Source organism: Felis catus, chromosome B3 (genome assembly GCF_018350175.1).
Source record: "Felis catus isolate Fca126 chromosome B3, F.catus_Fca126_mat1.0, whole genome shotgun sequence".
Lineage (NCBI taxonomy): Eukaryota > Metazoa > Chordata > Mammalia > Carnivora > Felidae > Felis > Felis catus.
The window spans coordinates 85,753,868-85,781,650 of NC_058373.1; the positions used below are offsets into that span (position 1 = coordinate 85,753,868).

The 27,783-nt window shown below is 44.6% G+C and overlaps 2 protein-coding genes across 13 annotated transcripts in view; one reads left to right on the forward strand and one right to left on the reverse strand.

The window, feature by feature from the left end:
* The first annotated feature begins 7,771 nt into the window (after nucleotides 1-7,771).
* Nucleotides 7,772-25,587, forward strand: PAX9 (paired box 9). Of its 7 annotated transcripts, none has more exons than XR_006599538.1 (6): nucleotides 7,772-8,166; nucleotides 8,931-9,557; nucleotides 12,539-12,681; nucleotides 21,746-21,968; nucleotides 23,848-24,022; nucleotides 24,344-25,587. XR_006599538.1 is itself a non-coding variant. In XM_045059819.1 (5 exons), exons 1-5 carry the CDS (start codon nucleotides 8,163-8,165, stop codon nucleotides 23,919-23,921), a joined length of 1,071 nt encoding a protein of 356 aa, XP_044915754.1. In that variant the 5' UTR covers nucleotides 7,772-8,162; the 3' UTR covers nucleotides 23,922-25,587. The 7 variants fall into 7 exon arrangements, 4 of the variants coding, with proteins under 4 accessions (XP_044915754.1, XP_023111428.1, XP_044915753.1 ...); XR_006599537.1 differs by having other exon boundaries at nucleotides 7,774-8,166; nucleotides 22,729-24,138; XM_045059819.1 differs by having other exon boundaries at nucleotides 23,848-25,587.
* SLC25A21 (solute carrier family 25 member 21) overlaps nucleotides 23,853-27,783 on the reverse strand; it is a 492,785-nt gene continuing 488,854 nt past the window's right edge. For 4 of the 6 annotated variants that reach the window (XM_045059821.1, XM_045059820.1, XM_045059822.1 and 1 more), the window contains 3 exons: nucleotides 26,067-26,124; nucleotides 24,681-24,774; nucleotides 23,853-24,019 (listed from right to left, as the gene is read on the reverse strand). In XM_045059821.1, the coding sequence (XP_044915756.1) occupies nucleotides 23,996-24,019; nucleotides 24,681-24,774; nucleotides 26,067-26,124 (176 nt within the window). In that variant the 3' untranslated portion in view covers nucleotides 23,853-23,995. Of the gene's footprint in view, nucleotides 24,020-24,477; nucleotides 24,775-26,066; nucleotides 26,125-27,783 lie in introns of those variants that run through there. The other 2 variants (XM_019832945.3, XM_045059823.1) reach the window with 2 other exon arrangements.

Below are 27,783 nucleotides of genomic sequence, written 5' to 3' on the forward strand. Positions count from 1 at the left end.
GAAAACCACACTGTTGGATCTCTTGGCAATTTTTTCCATAAGTAGCCTCCAGTCATGTCAATGGCAAAATGATGACAGTCTGTGTTCCCACTGACTCGGACAGGACTCAAATGCGACTGACCCTGAGGAAAAGGTGGGATGTCGGCTCTTTCACTGGTCGTGGGGGGCAGGCAGAGTTTTTAGACTTGACAGGACTGCTGTGCTGGCAGAGGGAGGAGAAGAGAGTGCATCCTGAATGTAGCAAGGGGTCCTCTTGGTTCCGCAGCCTTCATCAGAGGGGCCTACCTGAAACTCTCCAGTCTCAGGAAGGGCTGAACCCAGCCAGGAAGAAGACAAGTGATGTGTGACCCGCTCTATTGATGCTGTAGATTGCTGGGATACAGACCCTTGCTGCAAGAATATAGTCAGACGACTCCTGGCCTGCAGGGCTTTGGTGACCCCAGCCAAGACGGGAGCGGCCAGATTCTGGTGTGGATCGCAGTTTCTCTCAGAAACCGGAAAACACCAGCTTGGAATTTCACAGCCCGGGTCCTCAGTCCCAAATGGAAGGCACCTTCCCTACCCAATCCCCACTCAAAGATCACCTAGCAAATTCCTCGTGGGCCACAGCTAGAGAGCATTTTCCCAATACAGTAAAAGTGACCCCTGCTTCTATTTACTTTGTGGTCTTCTCTTTCCCTGGCTACCATCTCTCCCGGGGTGCACTGAAATTCTCTTAACATTATAGTTTTTAAAATGAGATGGTTTATATCGTCTCTGTATCCCGGATAACTAAGAGTTGAGCTGGGCTACAAGATGCAACCCAGAACAAGAAAGGCGTAACTGTAGTCCGGAGTCCTGGGAGAGAGCTTGGCTAACTGGCTAGCTACCACGCACAGTTCGGAGCCACTTGGGTGCAGCTAGCGGTGTTAATTACCGGTTCTAATTTTATTGCGGCTCGACTCCTCCTGGTTTGTCCCCACTATAATGCTCTTAAAAAGAAACACCCACAGGCACACACCACAACGAATCCCCAAGGAAGACAAAGGTAGATTTCTCTGCCTGGGGGGTTGACACTCTGAGAGCGCCTGGGGAACCAGAAGGGCAGATTCACGCATCCAAGAACAGATCTTAGCGAAGAGCAGCTAATTCCTGAGTCTTCTCTGTCCTCCTTAGTGTTCCTCTTCCTGCAGTTCAGCGGAGGCGCTCCCGGGGCACGCTGCCGATACCCACGGTAACTGTGGTCCGGTGCCCAGGCCCTGGAGTAGCCTGAGTCTGGAGAAGGCAGTGCACGCAGCCGGCGCCTGATAACGGTTTCCTGTCCTCACCGGGTCAGTCCCGACCTCTTCAGTGGTGGCGTGAAGTGTCGTGGAGTCTGTATACAGTGAGAAAGCAAGGGTACAGTCCCTCTTTGCCGCAGGCTCTTGGTGTCCTTAGGTGGGTTTCTCCCCCTAAGTGATAGAGGCGGGAAGGAGGAGTGTCCAATGTCCGTGCTGACACCTGCGGTAAGGGGGCTTCTCTCTGTGCTTCAGCAAGAGCTGTGCCTGCAGAATAGGGAAAAAGGGAGAACAACGACACTGGGAGCATGGTGGGGTTTGCACTCCCGTCTGCTTCATGAATCGTGTGATCTCCTTTAATGTGTTTTGTGGGCTTTTATTTAATGCCAGTCTCTGTTTTATCTCTTATGACACTGGAAAGGTAGTATCTCCTTTGTATGGTTATTGTGATGCTTGGGTGTTGTAAGCCCTCAGCAAATGGTAGGATGAGCCAGAGGACCATGGTCTCATCACTCCCTTTCCTTTAGAGGAGCCTCTTGGCAGTTTCCAGTTTTCCGCTGTACAACAGAGACAAGTCACAGAAACGTGGTGCTGAATAGCCTCTGGGGATCGCAAGAGGATGGAGCCCTGCAGTGTTTGGAAGATGAGCTTTGGGTGAATCATGAAAAGACTAATGCTCGAGTTTGCCTTGGAGTGTTGTAGAGGAAGGTATGGGGATTTGGAGCCCAGTGGAGAATTGGGGGTGAAGGAGGAATTGGAAGAGGAAACTAAAAATTTCGGGCTATAGATGTTCTGTGGATTTTCAAAGGCCTTTCCCAATCTTTGCAAAAAATTACTGTGGGAGCATCATCAAAACTGACACCTGTAGGTGGCGCTATGAAGAGGTGACTTGGCCGGGAGAGAGGTAGCCAGGGACTTGAGGACCGCAGCAGATTTTCCGTGACTCCGACCCTGACTCTGCTCCCGGCCCTGCTTCCTGTTTTCAGAGGGATGGTGAGGACTATGCAGCAAGATTCTCCGCTTTCAAGGTCAGCGCAGGGCTAGCTGGTGGTGGAATTTGCCCAGAGAAGGAGACAGGTTGGAAATCCCGCGCCTCGACCGCACCGAGCTGGGCAGCTCCACCACTCTGTCCATTGCCCGGTTGTGAGCACTCGCCCGGAGGGAACCGCGAAGTGAGCGAGCCTGTTCTCTGCATCACTGAAAATGGGAGGAACGCCAGTGCTTAGCTCCAAGACTGGCCCGCAGGTCGATTTCGGCTTCTTGAAGCCTGCAGGCAACTCCAACTTGACAAGAAAGCTGAATTCAACATAATCTGGACCAACATGGGGAGGGAACCTGAAGGGCTTTGCATTTGCTCGAGAGCCCAAACCAAGGCTTAGACGTGCGGCCTGGTTCGTATTTATCTTTTCCAGACAGCCATTGGGCCAATCGGGTCTTCGGAAGGAGGCAACCCCCCTGCCTTTACAGGGACCCTGAGGGCAGGGTCTTTTAAGAGCCCCGCAAAGCTTTTCCCACACGCAGCGGCAACTCTCTTGAGCTGCTTCAGCTCAAGGCTGTAGAGTGACCGCGGACGGTGTCCTCCTCTTGGTATGGCTCCTACAGATGCTTAGACCCAGGCGAGACCAAGTGCCCCCTCCCTCTGACAAGGAGGCTCAGCCTGGCCTCCCAGAAGGGATCCTCCCTGTCCCTGCCCCCAACCGGATCCGATCCTTGATAGCACTTGCGGGATCGCAGCCACAAGTTTTGCTCTTTGCACGCGCGCGCGCGCGCGCGCACACACACACACACACACACACACACACACACAATGTGTTCTCTTTCATTTGCGGATTTAATAAACAAATGTAACCATATCACACGGGGCTCCGAGCCGTCCTTCTGAAAGCAATTCCGCTGTTGAAAACTGAAAAATGGGTGTAATTTGCGTTCAGAAAGTGATGTTAGGGTCATGGCAATTTCCCGGGCCGTTATTTATTTTTACTTTAAAGTCTTTAGGGAAGATTTGCTTATATACTCGGAAACCTTCCAATGCGAGAGTACCAGCAATCCGGTTCGCCTTCAACGCGGCGGGGGGGTGGGGGGGGTGGAGAACAATTACTGAGTGACGCTAATATGGGGAAACTGAAAAGAAATGTCGATTGTTTTTATTGTAACAGAAGGAGTGAACAAACAGAAAAACCAACCCCGGGTGATCGGAAACAGGCAGGCGGGGAATTAAAAGCGGGTCTCAGGCGGCAACAGGCCCCTCCCCTGCCCTTGGAAGGAGAAAGCGGGTGAGGAGCGCTCGCAGCCCCGGGGGCCAGTCGCACGGCCCGCAGCGGGATTTCCGCGCTCTGGCCGGAACCCGCACGCTGCTACCCTCCGGGGAAAGGGTCTTGAATCGTAAGCAACGACAGGAAGGCGGAGAGGCGGCAGGGAGGCTTTGGCGATTCTCGGAGAATCTTCTGGGCTCCTTCTGGGGGCCGCACACCTCCCCCCCCCGTCGCCCCACCTCCACTTGGGCTGGTACGTCCCGCCGCGTCCGCAGCCCGGTTAAGTCCAGGCCTGCAGGTCAGTGTGTGGGCACCTCCACACCCCAACCCGGGTCCCCGGCTGGGGCTGAGGGCCCTGGCGGTCTGTCTCTCCTTCACCCCAGAAATTTCCGCTGTGGCCACCTCTGGCGACCCCGCCCGCTGCTTCACGCGCAGATCCCGCCTGGCCCACAGCTCAGCGTGGACCCTCCCTCGCCTTAGGCACGGGGTGCGCTTCCGGCTGCCACGTGCCGCAGCAGGCGCGGGGAGGTCGAGGGGGCGGAGGAGCTGCCGCTGACCCCGTGTGGCCGGGACAGAGCAGTGGGCAGGTCGGGGTTGGAACCCGTGGCCCAGGCGTTAGCAGCGCAGTGTGGCGAGGACCGAAGTCCGGCCTCTTTTTCCGCTCTCCGCCGCGCTCTTTTACTTACCCTGCAAGAGCGCTCCTTTGGGAGAACCGGGGGCGAGATCTTGTTTCTACCTCCTTCCCTCCTCACAAGGCTGGAAGACGTGACTGTGCTCTGGAAACCCGTCCTGGAGCTCAGACTCTGCCTCCTCTCCATCCCTCGGAGCTCCCTGGGTAGGGCGAGAAGTGGGCACGGTCGGCTGTGCCTGCCCTGGCTCCTGACCCCAGGAGGAAGGCAGGTCGGAGGCATCTGCCCCTTAATATTCTTCTCTGTCAACCCTGCTCTTTACGAGTGCTACTGAGAACAGCCGGACCCCTCTCCTGCGCGTACACACGCCCATCTCTCATTCTATCCCCCAGCCGCAGCCCTAGCTGACCCGCGGACTCCGGGAAGCAGCCCAGGGTGTTGGTCAGGGTTGGAGAGCGATGGAAGAGTTCCCCTTCCTCAGCAGCCTGTAGCGCCGGGGTCCCGCCGCGGCAGTCGCCCCCGCGGGCGCCATCTACCAGGCTGCTCGAGGGCGGCTTCGGATAGAGCCAGATTCCTGTTCCTTCTCGTCGTCTCTCCTCAGACCCGGTCTGTGCCGAGAGGGGGGCACCACAGGTTACCGTCCGCGGCACTGGGACCGCTGACAGATTTATGAAGACTTTACAGCATCTGGCCTGGGCCCGAAGTGGCAGGGCAGAGGTCCAGCCTGAGAGACGCGCTGCGGGCTAAAGGGCTAAAGTTCCCCCAGCCGCGTGCCCGGGAGGCGGGGATAGGGGGTGGGGAGGGGGGCGCGAGCTGCCCCTGGAGTCCGGGGCCCTGGCTCCCTCCCCTCTGGCGGGCGTACACGTCTGTCCCCGCCGGTGCCGGGCATAGGGATTCTCCCCGCTGCGTGTCGTCCTCTCCTTCCCACCCTCCCCGGCTAGCTTCCAGTCTCCCACAGAGTAAATATTTACCCAGAGGACGGGTAGCCCCTCGGAGGAGGCCTCGACAGCACCCTGGAAGGGCTTTTGGCTTTTCACCGGCCTGTATCAGCTGCAGCCCTTAACTGGTTGTATTTTGGTTTTGGTCTCTCAGTAGAAATTCTTTTAGTAGATATTCTTCCGATCTCTGTGTAATCTTCTGGGTCCAGAGCCGGCAGTTACCAGGGAGCAATGACCTCATCTGCCCCTTGCTCTTTCTCAAAGTCCTCATCTTTAGAACCACCGTCGAGGCTTACTGGCCCTTAATGTTTCTCTCTCTCCTGCCGGCCCGCCCTCTAGCCCTCTTTCCCTTCTTCAGGTCACTCGTCTCTCTTTCGTTGGGGGTCTTCGATTTGCCGGCTACCTGACCACAGCACTCATTGTGCGTCCCCAGGAGGATTTAAAATCAGTCCCTTCCTCTAGGATCCTTCACCTCTGTCTCTCCCCTGAAGCTTTGATTCCTTTTGCCCCCGAAGTTGGGGCCTCAGTTTGCCGCAGATTCTTCTTAGTGTCCCTAAACACCGAAGATGCTCGCCAGCTCTTCAGAATGTCCTGGGCTGAGAGCACGGAACACCCGAACTCGCCGGCGTGATGAGGGCCTGCCGCGCTCCGAGGAGCCCCAGCAGAGGCTGCGCCACAATGATCATGCCCTGCCACGGCCAAGTCCCAACAGGTGGAAATGGAGAGAGAGAGTGACGGACCTATTTGGGAGCGCAGGATATGTGAGGTAGCTGAAGGAGTTTAGAGATGAACGAGAGGGATTTGTGTGTTAGGTACACCTAGCCAGAGCTCTAAACAATGAGAATCTCAGAATCACTCTGGGTTGGTGCTGTAGAACCACTATAACCCTCTAAGAGCGCATAGACCAACATCCCGGCACTGGGTCTTGCCAGCCGGAAGGTGGAATAGCTAGCCCATTACCGACACCGCAGACCAGCAAAGTCAGCGAGGCGCTCACTGGGAGCGCACGAGCGGTGTGGAGTCTGAGCAAGAGGTAGAGCTAGTCACTGTGCGTGTTTGTGTGTGTGTGGGGGGGGTGGGGAGGGGTCAGGGAGCTTCGTGATCCAGAAGCCCAGGATGTTCAATCTTTCTCACAAACCTCAGTCCTAAGCTCCTCTCTGATATCTCAGTCTCAACTAATTTGCACCCAACCCCCGAGATGGAATTGCTGCATTAAAAATCTTGGATTCCCAAAGCACCTCTGCGGGGTAAGATACCAGGCAGTGCCAAGCAACAGGTAGTGAGGGTCAGACGAAGGTGAAACCGCTATCAAGTCAAATTGCGAGAAATTTTAAACAATTGAAACAAACAAAAAAGGCAGACATGTTCAAGTATTTCTAGTTGTGAGACTTTTCACACGAATCAAGCATAAGGAATTAAGGGTGTTTGAATTCATCTTTTTTTTTTTTTCAATCTTCCAAGTCTTCCTTACCTGTAAATTTGAAGTTAGACTGCGGCCCCAACAACAGAAGCATGAGGATCTGGAGATGGCTCTCCGTTTCAAAAAGCACAGATGATCATTCGCTTTTCTGGCTTCTGGTCACTTACTGGTCCGGAATCTGGGCCCAGTCAGCTTCCCTGTTTGTAGACCAGAGCCACACACATCCCTCGGGATTGTGGGAAGATCAACACGAGTCCTGCGTGCACGAGAAGTAGCGTTTTGACTGTCAAGTAGCAGTAGCAGTATCCTCGACCAGAAGCAGTACAAACACCCAAGTTCATTAAAGATGTTCCCCGTCTTGCTTTTAATTTTGACTAGCATTCCCCATAACCCATACTCAAAATGTGATCAGCTTTGGCCGCCAATAAGAGTACTGTACTCTTTAGATTAGACTTAGAGTGATCGAAAGTGAAAATTCAGAAGTAGGCTGCCCCGCAGGGCCTCTGGTAACTAAACAGAAGACCGGGGGATTACTTGTATGTGCAGTCTCAGTGTTCAACTTTCTTGGGACCGAGTCTTTTTGATTAAACCTTTCACTGGTGGGGGATGCCAGCAGACCTTGGCATCAGGTACCAGCAGACCAGTATCGCGGCTGAGCTGTGTGGTGTGCTGGCCTCCAAGGAGAGTGCCCCTCGCACAGGCAATCGTCGACCCCTTGTGTGTAACTTCTCGGCGCACTGCGCACGGCCAGGGACTGGAGCCTGTGTGGCTACGGTTTGGCCCCGCGCTTCTGGATGAACCCATCAGAGGCTGCGTTAGGAGGCTAGTCACGGAGACACAAGAAGGGTCACCACCTGGCGGTCGCAGTGGCCCCCATCTCCGGCTCGGTCTCTCCTAAACCTCCTGGTCTTTCCGAGGGGCCTACCATCTCACACCTGTGCTCTCGCCACCTGGCATAGGCTGGAGTGAGGTAGCCCCTGCCGGTAATAGGTTCTTCTCCAGACAGCCCCTGGAGGCCCGCATGACGGGCAATTCTAAGAACCACTGCCCCTCGTAACGGTGGCCCCCCACCTCCCACCTGGAGTTTTAACTTCAATTCTGAGGCATCTGTCCCTCCTCCCCTCCTAGAAGTCTCTTCAACCCCTTCTCCCTTCGAGTCTCTCAAATTCAGACCAAACGCTTTCATTTGCTTATTCAGCATTTTTATCAGCCCGATTGTGTTGTCTGTTTGCGCTGCTCCTGGGAAGGTGTCAAACTCCCATTTTCATTGTATTTAGTCACCCAGGTGCAGAGCAAGCTTGAAAGAGACAGCGGAAGGACTTTCCCGGACTGCACTGTCGCTCAGCTGGCCGCACCAATCACCACGCAGCTTGCCCTCGGACCCTCCTCTTTGAGGGCGTGTCCCTGGTGAGTGATTGACGGAGCCGCCCGGCCCAGCTCAGGCCAGCCCACGTTGCTGCTTAGATTGAAATGCAGAACTCTAGCCTCTTTCATCGGGGCACAGACTTCCTTTTACTCCTTCCTTTTGCACTCTCGCCGCCTCCTCCCGGGAAGAAGCGGAGGCACCGGCGGCCCGGGGCAGCGACGAGCCGGGCCACTGAGGCTGTGCGAAAAGTTACTTTTTGGGAGTGCGGAACTGGGGCCCCGTTGGTGTACTGCTCGGAGCAATGGGTGAGTGGCGGCGGGGGACGCTGTCAGAGCCGGGAAGGGAGGGAGGGAACCACAGGGTGAGGGAGGGAGGGAGGGAGAGCGAGGGCGCGCACCACTGAGCGCTCACACTCTTCTTATTGACTTTGCTCGTGTTTCTACAAGTTGTTAGGAACACGCTAAGGGTCAGGGCGCACAGCAGTTCAGTCTGAACGCTGGCTACTGGGTTGCTGTTGATGCCATTTTCTGATTTTAAAAGAAGGGAGCGGTGGCATCAGCAAGCTCCGCAGTCTTAGTGGAGGACCAAGTTTTGTTTCACGTAGACTCACACACTCAGAACGTGAGGGGAAAAAAAACAAACAAACTGTAGTTTCTTCTAGACCTTGTCTAATCGCGCGGGTCTCCAGGCGGGGCGCTGGGGCTCAAGGGGTAGCGGCCCAAAGACTTTAGCGCCGAGAAGGCGAGAAGGAGCCTGTTGCAGGCGTCAAGACCGATCTCCTTGCCCGCTTCGGAGACTTTTGAACACTTGGAGCGGCCCTGTGTCCCACCACTTTCTTTGCTTGTAGTGGCCGCAGGCACCACCGGAATGGGGGGGGGGTCCCACTCGACCTTAGTGGTTTGGGGCCACTGGGCGAGACTCGGGGACAATAGGGTTTGGGAAAAGCCCAGGTCCCTAGTCCGGGGTGGGTGCATCCGCCCTGCCTTCTTATGCGGGCGGAGGCCGAGTGGTAAACGGCTGTCCCAAACTCCCGGTGCGTGTCCCCGCGCGCCGTGTGTTCGTTTTGCAGAGCCAGCCTTTGGGGAGGTGAACCAGCTGGGAGGAGTATTCGTGAACGGGAGGCCGCTGCCCAACGCCATCCGGCTTCGTATCGTGGAACTGGCCCAACTGGGCATCAGACCGTGTGACATCAGCCGCCAGCTACGGGTCTCGCACGGCTGCGTCAGCAAGATTCTGGCGCGCTACAACGAGACAGGCTCGATCTTGCCAGGAGCCATTGGGGGCAGCAAACCCCGAGTTACCACCCCCACCGTGGTGAAACACATCCGGACCTACAAGCAAAGGGACCCTGGCATCTTTGCCTGGGAAATCCGGGACCGCCTGCTGGCGGACGGCGTGTGCGACAAGTACAACGTGCCCTCGGTGAGCTCCATCAGCCGCATCCTGCGCAACAAGATCGGCAACTTGGCTCAACAGGGTCATTACGACTCCTACAAGCAGCACCAGCCGGCGCCGCAGCCGGCTCTGCCCTATAACCACATCTACTCGTACCCCAGCCCCATCACGGCGGCCGCAGCTAAGGTGCCCACGCCGCCCGGGGTGCCAGCCATCCCCGGCTCGGTGGCCATGCCCCGTACCTGGCCCTCCTCCCATTCCGTCACCGATATCCTGGGCATTCGCTCCATCACCGACCAAGGTAAGGGCTCACGGGCCGGATGTGTGGACGTTGCAGAGTCTTCCTCTACACCCTCGCTGGTGTCTCGGTATCTGCGGCCTCCGAGCCCGCGTCTATCCCACCACCTGAGGCTTTTTCCTTTCGAAACTATGGAGTCCTCCCAGGGGGGTGTCCTGATCTCATTAACTTGAAATTCATGCCCTCCGTTTCCTTGCCACACACAGTCTCCTGCCTCATCTCAAACTACCAGACCCATAACATCCCCCCATCCCCAACACATGGTTCGCATTTTCCACCCTCCCCCGCCTCTCTCGCCGCTGCTGCCTCAGACCCGTTCGCTCACTTGGAGAGCGTGGCCCGGGTTGGACTGGGGGCTCAGCCCGGGAGGACTGAGCGGGCGTGGGGCTGCCGGTTGCAGACACCGCTGCGGGCAGCTTGTTTGGGGATCAGATGCGGCCGCGAGGAGTTGGGCACCCTGTGGAAATTGCAGTATTCTTGGATTCTGGCAATCAGGCCAAATTTGCTCAGGCAGGAAGTTCAAATGTCACCTAATTGGTTTCATTCTTATGCTTCACTTCATTTTCCTCGGAAACTGAGGTCCCGAAGTTACTACTAGTAACTTGCATGTTACTGCATTGCTCATTCTGGGACTAATTTTCTGCTTTATTTCTCTCTCCCTTTTTTTCCAAGCGCCCCCCACCCTGGCCTTTACCTTAACAGACTTCACTACTTGTATCTTAGGAAGTAGCACCAACCACCGCTGTGATGGAGACAAAGTGCGGGGTGATTCCATCTTGTCCTCTCTTCTTTCCCCCTTTCCCCACGCCTGCGGCTTCTCTTTAGTGTTTCCTGGTCCCGGGAAATGCCAGTGGATATCTAGTACTTGCACGTTTTCAGCGGTGCCACCCCACTGTTCTCTTCCTTTCTCACCCTTGACCTTGTGGTGTCCCCAGTGTCTTTTCTGGTTGGTAAGAAGGATTCCCCGAGCAACCCCCCCCCCCCAGCTCAGTCGGCTTCTGCAGACCAGAGTTTGTTTTCTTTTACTTCATAGTTAAACAAAACAATACAACAACAACAAGAAAAACCAGCATTAGCTTCTTTCTTGGTAGGGGTAAAAAGTCAAAATGTCCTAGATGCAGAATTAAAATAATACAGAGATAAGAGCCTACCTTTTAAATTTGTTGGCCAAAAGTTTAAAAAGCACAGAAGAAAAATTAAATAGGATGGGGGGGGGATAGTTCCTTTAATTATTTCCTGTCTTTCTCTGTTGTCCACATTGGCACAATTATCTTTTTAAGTAATTAAAGCAGAGCCTGATTTCTCATATTCTTGTTTTCTGACTGTCAATTTACAAGATCCTTCTAAGGAGCTCAGTTTTGTCTTATTCGGGGCTGGTTGGAGCTTTAGTTGGAGAGAGTTTGCCCTTGATTTATAGGATAAACTGACCTCAGTGACATTTAAAGGAAGCTCCTGTTCATGGGAAAGTGTGAGATCAGCAGAAATGGGGGCTCACAGGGGGATCTCAATTTCTTAAGATAACTTCAGGCTTGTGCCCACCGATTGCCTTTTGTCTGGGAAGGCAAAGAGAGACTGGCAGTTCTGCGCCAAAACATGGTTTCCTGGTGCAAATTGGAACATAATCTAATCCTTTGGAAAGGAGGAGGAATAGTTAAAAAAAAAAAAAAAAAAAGACTGACAGATTTGAAAAGACAACTGTTCTTCCCCAGGGATCCTACAATCAGACCAAATATCAGTTGGAAAAGTAATGGAGTATATGGAGAGGAGCAACTGTTCGTTCTAGATGTTGATTCTGGATGCCAGCTTTAAACATGTTTTCTGACAAATCCATGAACATAAGATGATTATTTCTATAAGTGATCACTTCTACAAAATGATTGCTCCTTCAAAGCACTGTGTCAGATGGAAGTATTTAAAATCAAGTTGTAGCGGCTTTATCAAACTTCAGTCCTCCACCCATAGGTCCCAAAGACAAAAACACATTGCTCATAGTCTTCAAATATCTCTTCTTTAAAACTGCAGTTGGCCATTCAAAGATGGCAGTGGTTTAATAGGCACACCTTTAGGTATTGTGGTAATCATTTTACAGTGTATAATTTTCTTTGTTTCTCTATTAAGAACATAAAGGATAACTGATGGTTTTACTCCTTTCAAAATACTTAATTCTACCTTCATTTTCTTAACTTTTTATTTCATTAAAAAAAAAAAACCCACCCTCTCTCTATAACCTTACCACTGTCACTGGCGGCATTTACAGGGGTAATTGTAATATTTATTTTCTGAGTCATATGCACATAACCTCACATATTTAACGTGTAGACATAGAGCATCAAGGGTAGTCACACACAAGTTAGGCACACACAAGACAGAAACTATGCATGTATATTTTGCATGTGCATTGTGGCCATCACGTAGTTATTTGCTTGCAAAGGACTTTGCAGGTCTTTTGTCTCATCTATCCACCTAAGTACTAGATCCCCACAGCACAGTGAGCGTTTTCCTAGATGTCTCTGAGCAGGAGCACAGGCCAAGGACGGTTAGGCCAAGGACGCTCCTCTTTCCCTTTTCAGTCTGCGCCAGTCCCAGTGTTCGTCAATCCCGAGTCAACCCTGGGTTACGATTGGGATGAACAGCTTCACGTGTTCTTTCCCTAATTTGGGAAAACTCCCAGGTTCTTTCCATTCGATTCCTCGGGGGAGCGAGCAGGGCGGGGGGAGGAGAAAATCAAAGGCTTTTGAAAAAGGGAGAAAAAGAAACCTTCCCGCAGGCCTCGGTGAAAGAGCTCGGAGAGGCCTACTCTGAGCGAGTCAGCGTCGCGGGGCCCTGGGCTGAAAGCCGGCGAGGCCGCGCCTGGGACCAGCGCCCCCGGGAGGCCGAGGGCAGGGGTCGGAGCCCTGGAGCTCGCGGGTCGCGGTTTCAGGCCGTGTCTCAGGCCGGGGTGCGCGGGTTGGAGCCCCAGCTTGACGCCTTCTCGTCCTCCCCAGGAGTGAGCGACAGCTCCCCCTACCACAGCCCCAAGGTGGAGGAGTGGAGCAGCCTGGGCCGTAACAACTTCGCCGCCGCCGCCCCCCACGCGGTGAACGGGCTGGAGAAGGGAGCTCTGGAGCAGGAAGCCAAGTACGGTCAGGTGAGAAGGCGAGGGCCCCGCCGGGTGGGCCGCGGTGGCCGCGGGGGTTTGGGCGACGCAGGACCCAGTTCTTTCTGGGCCTCGACCGAGGGCAAGCCCGGGCCGACCGGCGGTCACGGTTGGGTGAGTCGGGACGGAGGCCGGGACCTTGCAGGGCGGAGTTGAGCCACGACCCCCCGCCGCGGGCCCGAGGGCCTGGGGCGGTGGAAGCGCCTCCAGGCCTGTTTGGCTTCTGCAGGCGCGGCCCCCGAAGCCCAATCTGCTGCTCGCACTGGGAATAGTGACCCAAGGAAGGCGCTTCCGAGGGGCCGGGAGAGCGGCCTGGGTTCTCTGAGTGGCGCCGGCGCGGGCTGCCTGCAACGCCCGCGAAGCGCACGCCGGGGGTCGGGGCCTGAAGGCTGGTGGGCTGCGGGGTCCCCACGCTCGCGCGTGTCTCGTACGGCGGCTCCCTGCAAACACGCCGGCGTAGCCTGCCCTGTGATCGTTTGGAGAAGGCAACCAGATAAACCTAATAAAGTTACCATTTCCAGATTAAGGGTCACGTTGTAATCTCCCAAGGGAGGTTTGTGAGAAAACCTCAAATTATACGGACTGGCTGTGGACCGTTTAATTTTTCTTTCCCTCTGTCCCTCCCCCGACTCTGCAAAAAGAAAAATTAAAACACTCGTGTTCTCCCGCCCCCCTCCCCCACCCGGAAAAAAATTAAGCAACCACCACCACTGACGCCCTAGAGGTTTGAGTCTAAACTCATCACCAAGTTGGAGTCAGGAGTTCAAAGCCCCGAAAAGCAAGCAAGCAAACAAACAAACAAACACGGACCTTAAAGCAGCTTAAGGTTTCATTGAGCGGGTCTGGGTAGATTTGCAAGGTTCTTAACGCCAAACTCCAGTTCCGAAGCCCCCAAATACCCAGTTTTCGTTTTATTATTTTGAAGTCCTAAAACTCCTAATGTTTTAGCTGTCAAAAAGCAGCGTTTTATGTGATATGTAACTTGTTGCTTTTATTCGCTTGGGAAGAAAAAAAAATCCTAATTCTCATTTTCTCAAACGCCATTTCCACTTCCTTTTCTCTCCCTGTTTTGTTAAAAGAGACTCATATACGTATTAGTTCTCCCGTGACAAAGATCCTCGAAAATAGCAAAGAAAGAGTCCCTTTCCCGTATCTGTTTCTACTGTGAAGAATGTCATGGAGAAATTATACGAAAGTTTGTCGTTATCTTTTTAAAAAGCTCCTTATCATAAAGAAGATGCAGTAGGTACAGCGGTTAGGAGCTCCGATCTTCTGGCACCACTGCCACTTAAGTAATTTTAGCGCCTCCATTTTTTCATCTGTAAAACGGGAAAATAATAGTCCCAACCTCAAGAGATGTTGAGAAGATTCAATGAGATAATGCAGTCGTAAGGCGCACAGTAAACCTCCATTAAAAGTTACCAGTGGTTCTACATGGCGGTTTAGAGATGGTCTTCCAAAAACCAGCGATTTTGAGGGGTGGGGGTGTGTGAGCATATACTTTGTTTGGAGAGTTCATAGTCAAAAAGTGTCAAGGCGTGTTGTTACAAACAATAGAAGGAGTGTATTTAAAGCATCCAGCATAGTAGCTCGCGTTTAATAGGTGCTCAGTAGTTTTTATTAGGTCATCATTTGTTGGAATAACATCGTGAAGTATAGAGTTGAAAAATAGTTTTTAATTCTCACATATAGTTGATAAACCCAGTTTACATATAGAGCAATGTCCTAATTCAAAAATCTTTGATTATTTCATTTTTTCCTCCCTTGAATTATATAGATCTAGTGTTTATACTCATTTAGAAATGGTTAATTTACACACATACTTCAAACAGACCACTTTAAAATAAAAATAGAACTGATTCAAAAAATCTGTATATTCTGAACATGAAAGTTGATTACATTTTATATGCTGATTATTACTGAATTATGATATTTATAAAAGCAAGTAAATTAAAGACATAAGTGGCTAAATAAGCATTGTTCGAAGTACCTAAGAGAACAAGTCCAATTTTTTTCCAGAAGAAAAAGACATTTATATCAAACTTAAATTTGGAAACTTCTTAATTGCAGGGTGCTAATCTTCTGTATTATCATGTGGTAATATAATTCAGTTGATGTAAAATTTCAAAACTTCAGAAGTTTCTAAGTACAATTAAATCAGTGGTTATTACAATGATCAAAATAGTGCTTAATGATGAAGGTGTGCTAAGTAGGTAGAGAAATTTAGGCTGTGTCATTTTGTGAACAGTTTTGGAACTTGGACATTGATTTCCTGGAGGGTAAAATTCTATACTAATACTTGCTCGTAAACAAAAAAGCAACGGTAAGGTGTGTTGTGTGTGTGTGTGTGTGTGTGTGTGTGTGTGTGTGTGTGTATGTGTATGCATTTCCCTCACCAATATTCAAAGAGCAGCTTTATTTTTAAGTTATTTTTCAAAATGTTATCAGCATAAGTATATTTTAAAAACCAAAATGTAAACTCAGGTAACATTTTTCTATTTGTGTAATGAACAAAATTTGAAAGTTTTTGGCAAAAAATTCTCAAAAATTATGCACATAATACTTTCAGGGCACTTATAATTTTTATTAAATAGTGCAATATTATATGACTCAAGTTTCATTTTAGTACATAAAGGAGGAAATTGAGAGTTCAGAATCATAGGATTTAGAGCATAGTCTTTTCCCAGAAGACACCTGTGAAATTACTAAAGGGACTGAATTGACAACTGATTGTAGGTACTAGTGATTACCGTAATCTAGAGTTTCTATTTCCAGCCTAAACTACAAAAAAGGATGCCTGATCGCTAGTAATTAGAACCTTATGCACATTTCAGCTATATACACACCTATCTTTTGTTTTTAAACCACTAATTTAGAGTACTCAAACTTGTCTTACTCATTAAGATGAAGTCAATACTTTATATTACCATTTAGAAGTCCTTATTGTCTACCCTTGAGGATAGAAGAAAAAATATTTGTTTTGGCTTTTTTCACCTGCATTTAATATTGGGCTAGAAATCTTTAATCTCTAATTCTGAATGGCAACAATGTTCTCTGGTTCCTAATGGCTGGTTCTCTTCTGTTAAAACAGAAAACCTTTACTGAATGCAGTTGCATGGCAAAAAAAAGGGAGGGGGGGCTTTGGGATATATCTACCCTTTTATATGGTACTTAGTGAATTAATGCATTTTATTTAAACAGTTTATAAATGGTTGTATAGTTCTTGAAAAATTTTCTACAATTGGGCATACTTTCTCAGAAAAAAATATGTTGTATATCTGGTACTCTAACTGAAGTAATCTGAATGTTAGATTTATAAGCTTTGCGTATCTTCAGTTTTGGTTAGTGTAGGTTAACTCAGACAGCAAGATTAATATAATGTTAGCTACAAATCGAGATGTCAGGAATGAGGAAAAATCCTTACATACTTGAACTTAAAAAGTTAAGAGTTAAACAAGCTGTGAAAATGGTTGGATTTGGAGACATAAATTAATCTGAAATTCTTACGAAGCATTAATTTGTATATTGTATTAGAAATATAGTATTTCAGAATCCTGAATATAACTTTCTAGTACATTATTTTAAACACCGGTTGTCCTTGTAGACATACTGTTCTCATGAAAATATAAATGAAGTTGCACTGGATTTTTCAACATATGAAATAAAGTTAATTTTATGTTAAGTAATTTATAATTTTGCAGAGAATCAAAATGTAGGCAAATGCCAGTAGAAAGGGTTTGAAATTCATGATGTTGTCTATTATGGAAAACATTCCTCAACCTGGGTAGCTTTTAACTATTAGTGTCTTAAAACAAGATTAATGATGTAGCAGTAAAATGTGTCATATAAAATACAAAAAAAAATAACTTAAATTTTTTTCATGTCTACCTTAATTTTAATATTTTGGAAATATAAAATTCAGGGAAAAATTTTAAATAGCAGCTTTCCGTTACCTAGAGACATTTAGATCTGCAATGTGATAACTGAGCATAATTAAGATCTTTTTGGATGAATGTTGAAACCATATTTACAACCATCATTTCATTTTATCAGATTTGTTTTACTAGGTCATTGCATAATGAATTAAGAACGGTAGAACAACAGTCAAACAAAGATTACACCAAGAAGAGCAAGAAAATCTTGTTTATTTTCAGATCTGAAACTTTTTCTTGCTTATGTTATGGAGGCTGAAATTCTAGGTGAAGCACATCTCTATTTGTGGCTAAATCTACTTTACTATAAAGCCAAAGTAAACTCATTTTATAATAAGGGGAGGACCAGGTAGAACTGATGAGTAGATGAAAGATTGTGGGTAGAGGATTGGGCGCTGCTGTTTGCATTTTCTTCAAGGGAGAAAATGTCGAGTAGACAATTCTCAGAATGTGAAGACTACTGTCTATCACTTCTAATTGCCAGACAGTTGTCATACCAGTCTCCCCCCTCCCCCCACTCCCTCCTCCCGCCATGGTCAAAAGCGTTTGGATCTTAATGCATTTCCATTTTCGGGGGGTGGGGGTGGTGGTGTGTGGATAAATGGAACAACCATAAATCAAATAATGAAATGGCTAGATTAGAACTTTTATTTACTTTTTTCGACAGCTTTATTCATTTTGCTTACTTAATGTATAATGCTTGTTCTGTGATCAAAAGTGACTTTTTTTTTTAAAGCAAGAGTATCAAAAGGCTGCACTAAGATATACAAATGGTTATGAAACACCTATGATATGGCCCATTTTATGAGGATATGAGATGATTGAGGCAAGCCCTGTTCTCAAACTATTTATAGTCTAGCTCTCTGCCAATATAGCTTCTCAATATACTAATTTAAAAGCATGTTTTTAAAAAATGGCAAATCTGTTTCTAAAATTTTAGAACAAGTAAAATGAAAACTCATTTTTTTTCATTCAAATCTTAACTAGACATTGTATTTTATGTTTTTTTTTCCCTAGACTATTTTCCTTAATACCAGTGAGATAGAAATCTGTTTTTTTTTTTTTTTTTTTTTTTTTTTTCCTAAAAACATTCAACAAACATTCAACTTTTTCTAGGGTATGCTGTTTGGTCTATTTTACTTTGTATTAGTAAATCTCATTGTCAAAATTAGGTGGAAGATCATTTGCTTCAGGGAGATCCTTGTATAGCTCTTTAGAGGAAAGGATTCTCATGGCTTTTATGGAAGATCCACATAAAAAAGCAGTTGATGGATTGAGGTCTTATTTATGGAATCTTTAGGTAAAGTCATTTTCAAAAATGGGATTTCCATTACATGCCCATTGCTGGGGTTTCATTTGGAAAATTTGTTTACTCTTCTCTGGGGATTCCATATGTTGGTTGATTTATAAATCATATTTACAATCCAATTAAATAGAGTAATTTAGCATGTTTGCTCCCACTATATTTATGGTGTACATTTGGTAGTCTCTACTCAGCCTAACTAGCTTTTCAGATTAATTACATGCCCTTCACTGAAAACATTAAACAGATTTGGGAAGTTTAAGTCATGTACTCTTTTACTGGAAAGAATAAACAAACATCAATGCTACCTGTAGTTGTTTTCCTTTGTGGTGGAAAATTTTACTCATTCAGTGATGGCTTCATAAATAACAATTACTTTACCTAGTAGAGATTTATATCTTTTGCCAACATCATATTTCAGAATTAATATGAGAAAATTGATGTGTTTATTGAGTCACTAGAATGAATAGTGAAGGTGGCAGGCACATTTTAAAGTGTGTTTGTCATCTCATCTTGTTTATGCTGCTTTTTCTAAATTTCTAAATCTGAACTTTACAAGTGAGAAGGAAAGTTGAGACAAAACTTTTTCACCCCAAATCTGGGTCATAATTTAACCTGAGGGAAAGCAAAGAGCTATTTTTATACTGTTTAAAGATTTCTGTTTTTTTTCTTCTTTTCGCTTAAGCAAATACTTTAAAAAATTTTTTTAAATATAATTTATTGACAACTTGGTTTCCATGCAGCACCCAGTGCTCATCCCAACAAGTGCCCTCCCCAGTGCCCATCACCTACTTTCTCACTTTAGCCTCCTCTTGCCTTTTTTCTAACAAGAGGAGGAGATCAAACCTCCCTGAGCTTCCCTTCTTATTCATCCTTTCTGCAGTACAGAGGGACTGCATCACTAAAATGATACTAAATATGTTGTGGATTTTAGAAAACTTTGAAATACTTAAGTCACCAAATTTGTGTTATTAAGTATGAGAGATTGGACAAATATGGAACAAATTAGTAGTGTTTACTTTATGCCCAACAAACAAATGTAGTCACAGAATAAGTAAGGCACCTGAAGGTAGCAATGGCCTAAATCCAGTGGTCTTCCTCCCCTAAATCCCAGGAGCATTATCTGAGATGAGAGTCCACTCTAGCCTGATTTCTCAGGAGGGATGTTTCTGGGGAAAAAAGAAATGGGTCTACCTAAGGGGATGGTAGACATTGCAAGAGAACAGCTGAAGAGCCCCCAAATCAAGGGGGCACATCACAGAGCAATGGCTCTAAGGGCAAGGATGTAAAGGGAAGATGGTGAAGCAAGTGTTTCAGAGATAACTATAATTTTGGATGATAGAAAAAATGCAAAGAAAAAAGAATGGGTAGGAAAAATTTGGCTGTCATGAAAAATAAAATTTATCAACACATTTTTTGGCTAACTAGAGCACTGTTTCTGTCATGTATAACATTAAGTAGTTTAGCCTTATGTACTTGTAAAATGTTGAGCAAAGGTTTTCACTGTTTTAAAAGTAATTTTAACCTTATTTTATGATCTTGACATGGTAAACAGGATAAAAAATCTAGAATGGAAGAGGCTAATACAAATGCAGACACCTTTCTATAACTGGATCAGAATGATTCCTTTCAAAACTAATTGCTCATGGGTTATTGGGAAAATCCTACATGAACATGATTGGAACTATAATCTCTATGCAATGCTAGATTTCTTCTCCAATTTGATAGCTATCTTCATACTCATCTGCTGAGAGCCTTAGAGTGTGTCTCCTTTGAACCATTCTCTGATAAGCCATCCTCAGAAAGGGGGAAATTTTTTTTGTTTTGTTTTGTTTTTTTTCAGAAGCTAAGAAACAGAATGAGGGTCTAACAATGAAAATAGGGTTCTAGAAGAAGAAAGAATCTTTTACAAGATGTTATATCAAAAGATGCTCTAGTTTGAGATTAAATTGTGTTTGTTCTTTAAATGTCCTGGCAAAGCAGGAAAAGATTTGCTACAGAGGATCCTGTGTCAGGCAGGGGTGATAACTTCTTTTAACACATGACCATTGATTTGCCAATTGGCCCAGGGTAAATGGCTAAATTCCTTAATCTACATTCTTGTGTATAAAAAGAGGATAAGGATTTCGTTTATATTTTAAAGTGATGTGCAATGATTTCTTTGTTAAAAATAGAGCACCATCCTATAGGACCCTTGAAATACATTTTAATTTCAATTGAAATCAAATTAAATGAAAGTAATATTGTGTTGTAATCATTATATATTATCTTGCCATTATTATAAACCCAGTATTTTATATGAGTTACAATTCACCAATCTTCATTATTCCATAAACGATGTTGGATATTTCTTGGTGCCTGGGACATAGGGCATATTCAAGAAACCTTAGTTTCCTTTCCCCTTCCTCATTTTTCAAAGAACAGGCACTTTGACAAACAGAACAGGATCTGTGTGTTCTAACAGACCAAGTACACAAGGTTAACCCCTCTACTTTTATTCTTGTCAGAAATCCATGAGCAGTGTTAAATCATACCCATGTGTTTATTCTATTCCATGTATTACTCTAAATGGAGAAAATCATTTTTGAGAGCCCACCATTGCATTGTCATAGATGTGGAAGTGAAAATAACAATCAAATGAATTAGGAAACAATTTCTATGTTGTAATTGAATTAGAAAAAGTATCTAACACAAGTCTGCTCTTTTCTTACCTCTAAGGATTGAATCGGTTTTACTACTAGTAATTATATTATACATTTACTCTCATTAGGAAATACGTTGATGTATGAATTCATTCACATCTCTGCCAGGAAACAAGTTTACTCTTTATTTCTAAATAATGTAGAAATTGAGGGGGAAAAAAAAAGAAGTTACTTGAGACACCAAGTGGTCATGCCAGAATCAGGATAGGAAATTGGGGTGTTTTTATTGTTAATAGTAACAATACCAGCAGTAACTTATTGGATGCCAAGAGAACACTGGTTTCTAGACAGAGCTCCTTGCCTGGGCTGCTGCATTTTGTTTGCAAACTAGGATTTTACATTTAAATTCCTTTCAAGAGACTTATCAATGTGGCTTTTAAAAACTCATATCACAGGACCCCAAAACTTTGCAAACCAATATTCCAATTTCAAAACCACACATATGCAGTTCTTTTATATTCCAATAGACAGTTTTCTTGTTGATAAAATAGCTCTGGAAAAAAATATCCCCAATCTTCATTTAAGAACTCTTATAAGACAACTGCCTGATTTTGCATGTCCTTTGTCCAACGGGCATTTTCAACATGACCTTTTAAAATACGGCCCATGTTTTATTTAACAAAGGTTGTGCTCATTTTGAGAGTCTGGAGTGACAGCCTACACTCCGTGCCCTTCTTTACTGGAAATGAAAGCTACGCCAACCAGGCCCTTCACAAATGCTTCAACAAAAGAGCCAAACAAAACCCAAGTACGGGGAAGGTTGACAAAGGCATCCGGATAGCTGAACAGCTTCTGAGAGTATTTAATCACCATTAGTTCTTTCCTCACCCTGTATTTCCTTCCTATAATTCCAAATAGCAAAGCAAGTACTATGAATTTTCTTGTTGTAGCCTCCTCAAAGCCTTTGTGGAAAGAATGATATTTTTTGGGCCTTATGTTTAAGCAGCAAGACTGTGAATGCATTTAGAATATAAAGATCAGATCTAAAAAAATCAGAAATTAGAGTCAGAATATTGCTTCTACTCGAAGAACTTACATTCTGCCTCTTTCTGCAAACCCGTGAAATGTCAACTACTACAATGTAATTATTTTCACCTCTTCTCTCTTCCTACTCTTAGGCACCAAATGGTCTCCCAGCTGTAAGCAGTTTTGTGTCAGCGTCCAGCATGGCTCCTTATCCGACCCCGGCCCAAGTGTCGCCTTACATGACCTACAGCGCCGCTCCTTCCGGTTATGTGGCTGGACATGGGTGGCAACATGCCAGCGGCACCCCACTTTCCCCCCACAACTGTGACATTCCCGCATCGCTGGCGTTCAAGGGAATGCAGGCAGCCAGAGAAGGTAGTCACTCTGTCACGGCTTCTGCACTCTGATGGGAAATTCTGTCCGCGGCAGCTTCACCCGGGTCTCCCCTCAGCACACCCTCCCCCTCTCCCCTGGTCTCGGATCCCACCCCTCCCGCCCCCAAAGCTGGCTTTAAGGACTCACATCCTTTGTGCCGATGACACTTAAATATTTCTTGCCATAACTTCTCTCTTGCAGAAAACCTGACATGACTTTAGGATTTGAAAACAAAAGCAATCTTAAGGATTGAATGAGACATTTGTGTTGCCCACACACTGTTTTAACGTAGCAAAGAAACCTGCACCCCTCAAAGGGCTTAAGGAACTTTTAAAACTAGTCTTTGGTAAAACCACATGTGTATATTTATTCTAAATCAACCTGAACTTTTGAAACGTGCAATTGTTGAGATTTTGCAAAATCAATAAAGGAAAACACATACAGAAAAAAGTTACGCTGCACCCTCTAATCAAATAAGGTGACCAAGTAAGTTTAAATTCATCATTAGGAAACTAATCAATAATTGATTTGAGTGATGCTTTATTTTTAAGAGATAACCTATTTTGTTGGAAAATATGTATAACAAGCCGTATCTGAATTTAGCTCCTCCTGATGTTTTTACTCGGTTCCAAATACAGTGATGTTTATATTTTCTATTAGTTTGTAAATACGGACTCTGGATGGTGCATTTGTGTTTTCATTCCATGGGATACCCCCCTCCCTCCCACCTCTATCTATTTTTTTCTCTCTTTTTGTAAAGGTGACTTTCTGGCAACGTCTTTGTCTCTGTTTGGTGGTGGGCTCCTGGACCTGGACTTGCCCCAAATTTTGTGTGTGCAGTGAAGGCTTCAACATCTTATGAAGGACATTTGCTTTCTACAGCAGAGGACTCAAAAACAGATTAAACAAGCCAGTCTCCCATTTTGTATCCTAATCAAACAACACACATGCCAAGCATATAAAGACATGAGGGTGGAAAATATCTGAATAAGAAGGCTTTAAAGGAAGTCACTTAGAAACTTAAGTTTAATGTGAAATGCTTTGCAAAGACACTTAAAATGAACTTTATGTTAAGAAAACCACTGTGAAACTAAATTGTACTGTTATTGTTGGCTTACCTGTGTGTTCAGCAATCTCAGCCCAAAATTATGTTGTAATTTAAAGAAAGTGGAAAATTCTGCTCTAGTGAATGTAAAAATGGCTTGCTGTGAAGTTTACATTGTTGTACAGAAGCATGTTTCACATGTAGGTAAACTGGTGGTGGTATTAGAAATACAAATGCTATTTAATTTTTTAAAATTCCCTTTATTCATTTCTGCAGTTAAAGGACCTAGTTTAGCCAGTAAGTCTTTCTAGACCAATTCTGTTTTCACTTTAATGTTAATAGTAGAGCTGTGGTGTGTGTGTGTGTGTGTGTGTGTGTGTGTGTGTGAGAGAGAGTGTGTGTGTGAGTGAGGTGTCGTGTTTTAAAACAATTGTTTTTCTTGGGTATAATTCTACATTTTTTCTTTTCTGTTTAGAAAGTTCTTCCTGCTTGGGATATAGGCTTGAAACTACGTTTTAAAAACATTGGTACAATTCATCTATTGGAAAATTAATATATTATGGGGTTTTTTTTGGCATTCTGTGCAATAACTAAAAGGGCACATCACTAGATAATGGATGTTAAAGATGCATTCGGTTAGGTGATCTTGGTTTCTTCCTCTCTGTGCTGTGCACAGTCCACATGGCAACCCAGTTCGGTCACATCGGTTTCATGGCTTCATTTAAAAAACTCAGATGGCTAGAGGAACTAGGTTTTCAGATCACTAGCATATAAACAGTAAGCAGATTTGACACACAAGTTACATTCAAAGAACTGCTTTTTTTCCAACTACAGATATCTTAGAGGGCTTTGAACTGCATTTATTTCTAAAGCAACCGAAAGTCAGTGCTACAAACAGAGGATTATAACTTCAGGAGAAGAATAAGCAGAAGGAGCAGATGAACTCTCAGGGCCATAGTCTTCCTTTGATCTTGTAAAACTCCTATTGACATCTGGAGTTCCCAGTCTGGTAAGAAAATAGACTATAAACCGAATGGAACAAAGATACCAGTCCAATATTTTGGTGAAGACTTTAAAACCATACTGTACAGGGACTCTCCTGCCATCCAGAAAAACTGACATAAGGTACAGAATTATCCTTTATCAGATATTTTTAGGTGGCTATTAAGAGTCTTTAAAAAACTCAATTGTATGAAACACAATGAAATATTTATCTAAATTAAGAAATCTCTTGTTATTCTATTTATAATTGTTTCTGGTTCTTGTATTTTTAAAAAATCTAATATTAATGATGCCAAGATTTTTTTTTTCCTTCTCTTCTTCCCCTCAGGTCTTTTCTTAGCAACAGTGAATTCACATGGAGTAACTTAAAGACAACAGAAAGCTAGAATACAACTTGCAATTCAAAGCAAATTATGATTTAAAGCTACTCTTAAAAATAAGAGAAGGAAAATGGGATGGGGATTGTTTAATTTTTAGACGTTATTATTATTGGCTAATGTTGACATATTTCCTTTGTTTCTTAGGGGGTAAAAGTGTTGTTTTTAAACTGGCAAATGCACTCTTCAGAGGTCCTTTCCCATCCCATTCACAGGGAGAGGTTAAAGGTTCAATTTCATGGCCTCCATGCAGGCAGTACTCTCCCTCACAGGCCGCAATAGCATTACCTGCAAAGGATAGGATGCAGTTGTACGACAGACGCATCTTGTTTTTTTTTTTTTTTTCTTTCTACTTTTAGTGACCCTCTTATTGAATATTGGGCTGAAATATAAATTAAAAAACACGTTGGAAAGGATGTACAACCGAAGGCTGTGTATGTATATACAGTATGTCAAAAAGCCTTTATTTTTATACTTCAAATGCTCTAAATTAATAAAAAGTAATAATTACCATGTTATCTTTTATTTTTTATTTTCAAAATGCTTCAGTGACCTAGCCTCATGGTAGAAATAATCTTCAGTAGTAGTTAAGAATAGGTATTGTCTAGAACGTGCAGATATTTTTGTTGACGTCAGCTACTGAGGTAGCATCATTTCAGGAGGCAACTAAAAAATCCAGTTTGGTTCTGTCGGTGCCAAGGAGATATTTTTTTGGAGTGCATGTTAGTACAGGAATCTTTGGAAATGCCAAGAACGTACTTCTATTTTGAAACATTTTCCCCTTCATAATACACATTTTAACACTGCAGATAGCTTCTGGTATGAAGTCATCTGTCACTTTAATAATTTGGAAATGTACTTTAAACAGTCTTTTTAAGAACGGCATAGGTAAGAGTTCTGAAAAAAGATATTTGGATGCAAACACGGCACAAATGGGCCCAAGGAGTGGTTCCAAATTGTTATTTAACATGAAACTATTTCAGCAACAAAAATTGTTTTCAAAGGGAATTATGTGAAGGAAAGTAGTTCAACATAATTTCATGTTTTCTATTTGTCCTAAAAGACTTCACGTATCATGATTTAAAAAAACAGTGCCAGTAGCTTTGGGAAAGTAGAGGTGTGATGTAGATTATTACTCTAAAGAAAACCAATGGATTTAAATTTTAACATAAAATTCAATATTTTTAAAATGCCATTTTAGTGTACTTTAAAAATCTTTTCCTTGTGCCTTTTAGTTATTATTTATGGAAGAATTCCTTAAAAGAACTGTTCAAATTTTGGCTTAAATTTTTTTTATGACTTTAAGCATTTCTTGATCTCTTGGGGAAAAAAGTAATTATGAATACAATGAATTTTCATTGTGAATCAGTGTGAGGAATACAGGTCATGAAATTTATATTGCTTTTATGAACTATATCTGATTTCTATGCTCGATTAACACACCTCCTTCATATTATCTTTCTTCTCACAGATTTATGGATGTGGCCAAAACTACTGTCTCAAATGGTCTAGAGATAATTTTTGGAGTATCGAAATAGATTTTCATGAATCTAGAGTTCATGAATAAACTGTTTCCCCTTAATTGTACATAAGATTGTAAATTATAATTCTACAATTATCAGCTCAGTGCTGTATAGCAAATATCCATTATTTCAACACTTCATAGGTAATCACCAGTTCTCTTGAAGCCATGAATAGGTGTATTCATAAACCAGCAGCATCACTGCACCACCTAGAAAAGAAAAGAGCTGGTTTTTATCTCAAATCCTGCAAAAGAGCATCATTTTTCCCACTGGGTTTCTGGATCTGTGAAGTCCCATTAGCCTATCAAGCAGGGGCTGCTTAGACTCACCAGTCTTTGGGCTCTAATACGCTGATGTAAAACTATTGTGGAAAATTCTCACAGCAAAATCAAGACCATCTTGAGTCTCCAAATACATTTTTTCCCCATGAGTTTCTGTGACTTTCAGCATTTCTCATCAGATTCTTTTTCAGGCACTCAATTTTTAAAAGTAAATAAATATAGACACATTTAGTCATGTAAGGGCATGTGGCTTTCCTGCAAACAAACCTTCATATTTTTCATATGTAGGCAAAGGATTTATCTTTTTCAGTCCATAATTAACATTGTCCTAATTGCATCCAAGAAGGAACTCTCTAAGAGGGTACTTGACGGATGAGTCCAGCTTTCGCTTCTAGCCTTCAGACTGGATTGCAATGTGAAAAGTAGCTTCTGAATATTTAAAAATATGTGCATTACAAAATATAGCTAGCTTTCATCCTCCTCTTGTTTTTCTTCCTCTTCTCCGCCTCATATAAATGTATCACACTTGAAAATTTGGTAGTGGGGTTTGGGTGCCATAAGACCACCATTCATCTTGAAGGAGAAGAGTTCTATAACTGGCTTCAAAGAGGCTTGCTATGTAATATGTCAACAAGAATAGGATACAGAAAACTAAGCACCCAGGTTGCAGAATACCAAGAAGTCAGGAGAGGCATTTGCATATGGATGATTTTGTGTTCTGTCTGATGCCGTAAATGGCACGTCTCCCATGCTCTTGAATATAATTTATCCTCTCATGTCTGTGTGGAAAATGTGGACAGATACCCTGAGCACAACTTTAAGAAGACTTGGCTGCACGAATAGAAGATGGACTTCTGACGAAAACAACCAGAACTTGATTTTGATCTTATTTTGTACACACTGCCATCTGTGTGTGAGTGTGTGTTTTTTTAATCTACAGGCCACACATGTTTGTGTAACCTTATACCAAAGATAATTACCTGCCTGTAATTTTCATTTTTAACCCATGAAGATACTCTATTAGACCCCTCTCAGCTGCTGCAGCCCTCTTGGTACTCTGGCAAACAAAGACGACCCACTAACACAGGGCTGTTAATACCTATGTAATTGCTGTGTTTACTCTTCTTAACTGTTCTCAGTGTAAGACAAGAACATGCAGAATTGGGTTAGTTTTCAGCCTAGTGATGTCTGGAGTTTGACCCACAGACTTCACGATTCTCCTTTCATGGGAGGTAACTGGTTGTTAGCCACACAGAGTTGCTGAGGCTGTTATAAAAAAGGTGAGATGCTTCCCTACTACGAAGGATAAAAGTTGCAGATTTACCTTTCTTTCATTTTTCACTCTTTCTGAAAAAATCTTGTCCTTAAGTCAAATGTCACACCTTTCTACCTTTCCTTTCAAGTTGCTAGGGCTTGCATGTTTGGAGGACTTAGATGTGAGTGGGGGCCTGGTCCTTGAACGAGATTTCCAGTCATTCACGGTTGTGTTTAGCCTGGATAGTACATTCACAGCAACCCATTTCATCGTATTTAACATTATATCAACTCAGGACACCTCATGCAGAAACATTTGAAAAGCCAACCAAA

Coding starts and splice junctions, on each gene's coding strand:
- PAX9 (XM_045059818.1), top strand. Junction 9,558..12,538: donor TCGCTCCATCACCGACCAAG/GTAAGGGCTCAC, acceptor CGTCCTCCCCAG/GAGTGAGCGACAGCTCCCCC. Junction 21,969..22,728: donor AATGCAGGCAGCCAGAGAAG/GTAGTCACTCTG, acceptor CTTTTTGTAAAG/GTGACTTTCTGGCAACGTCT.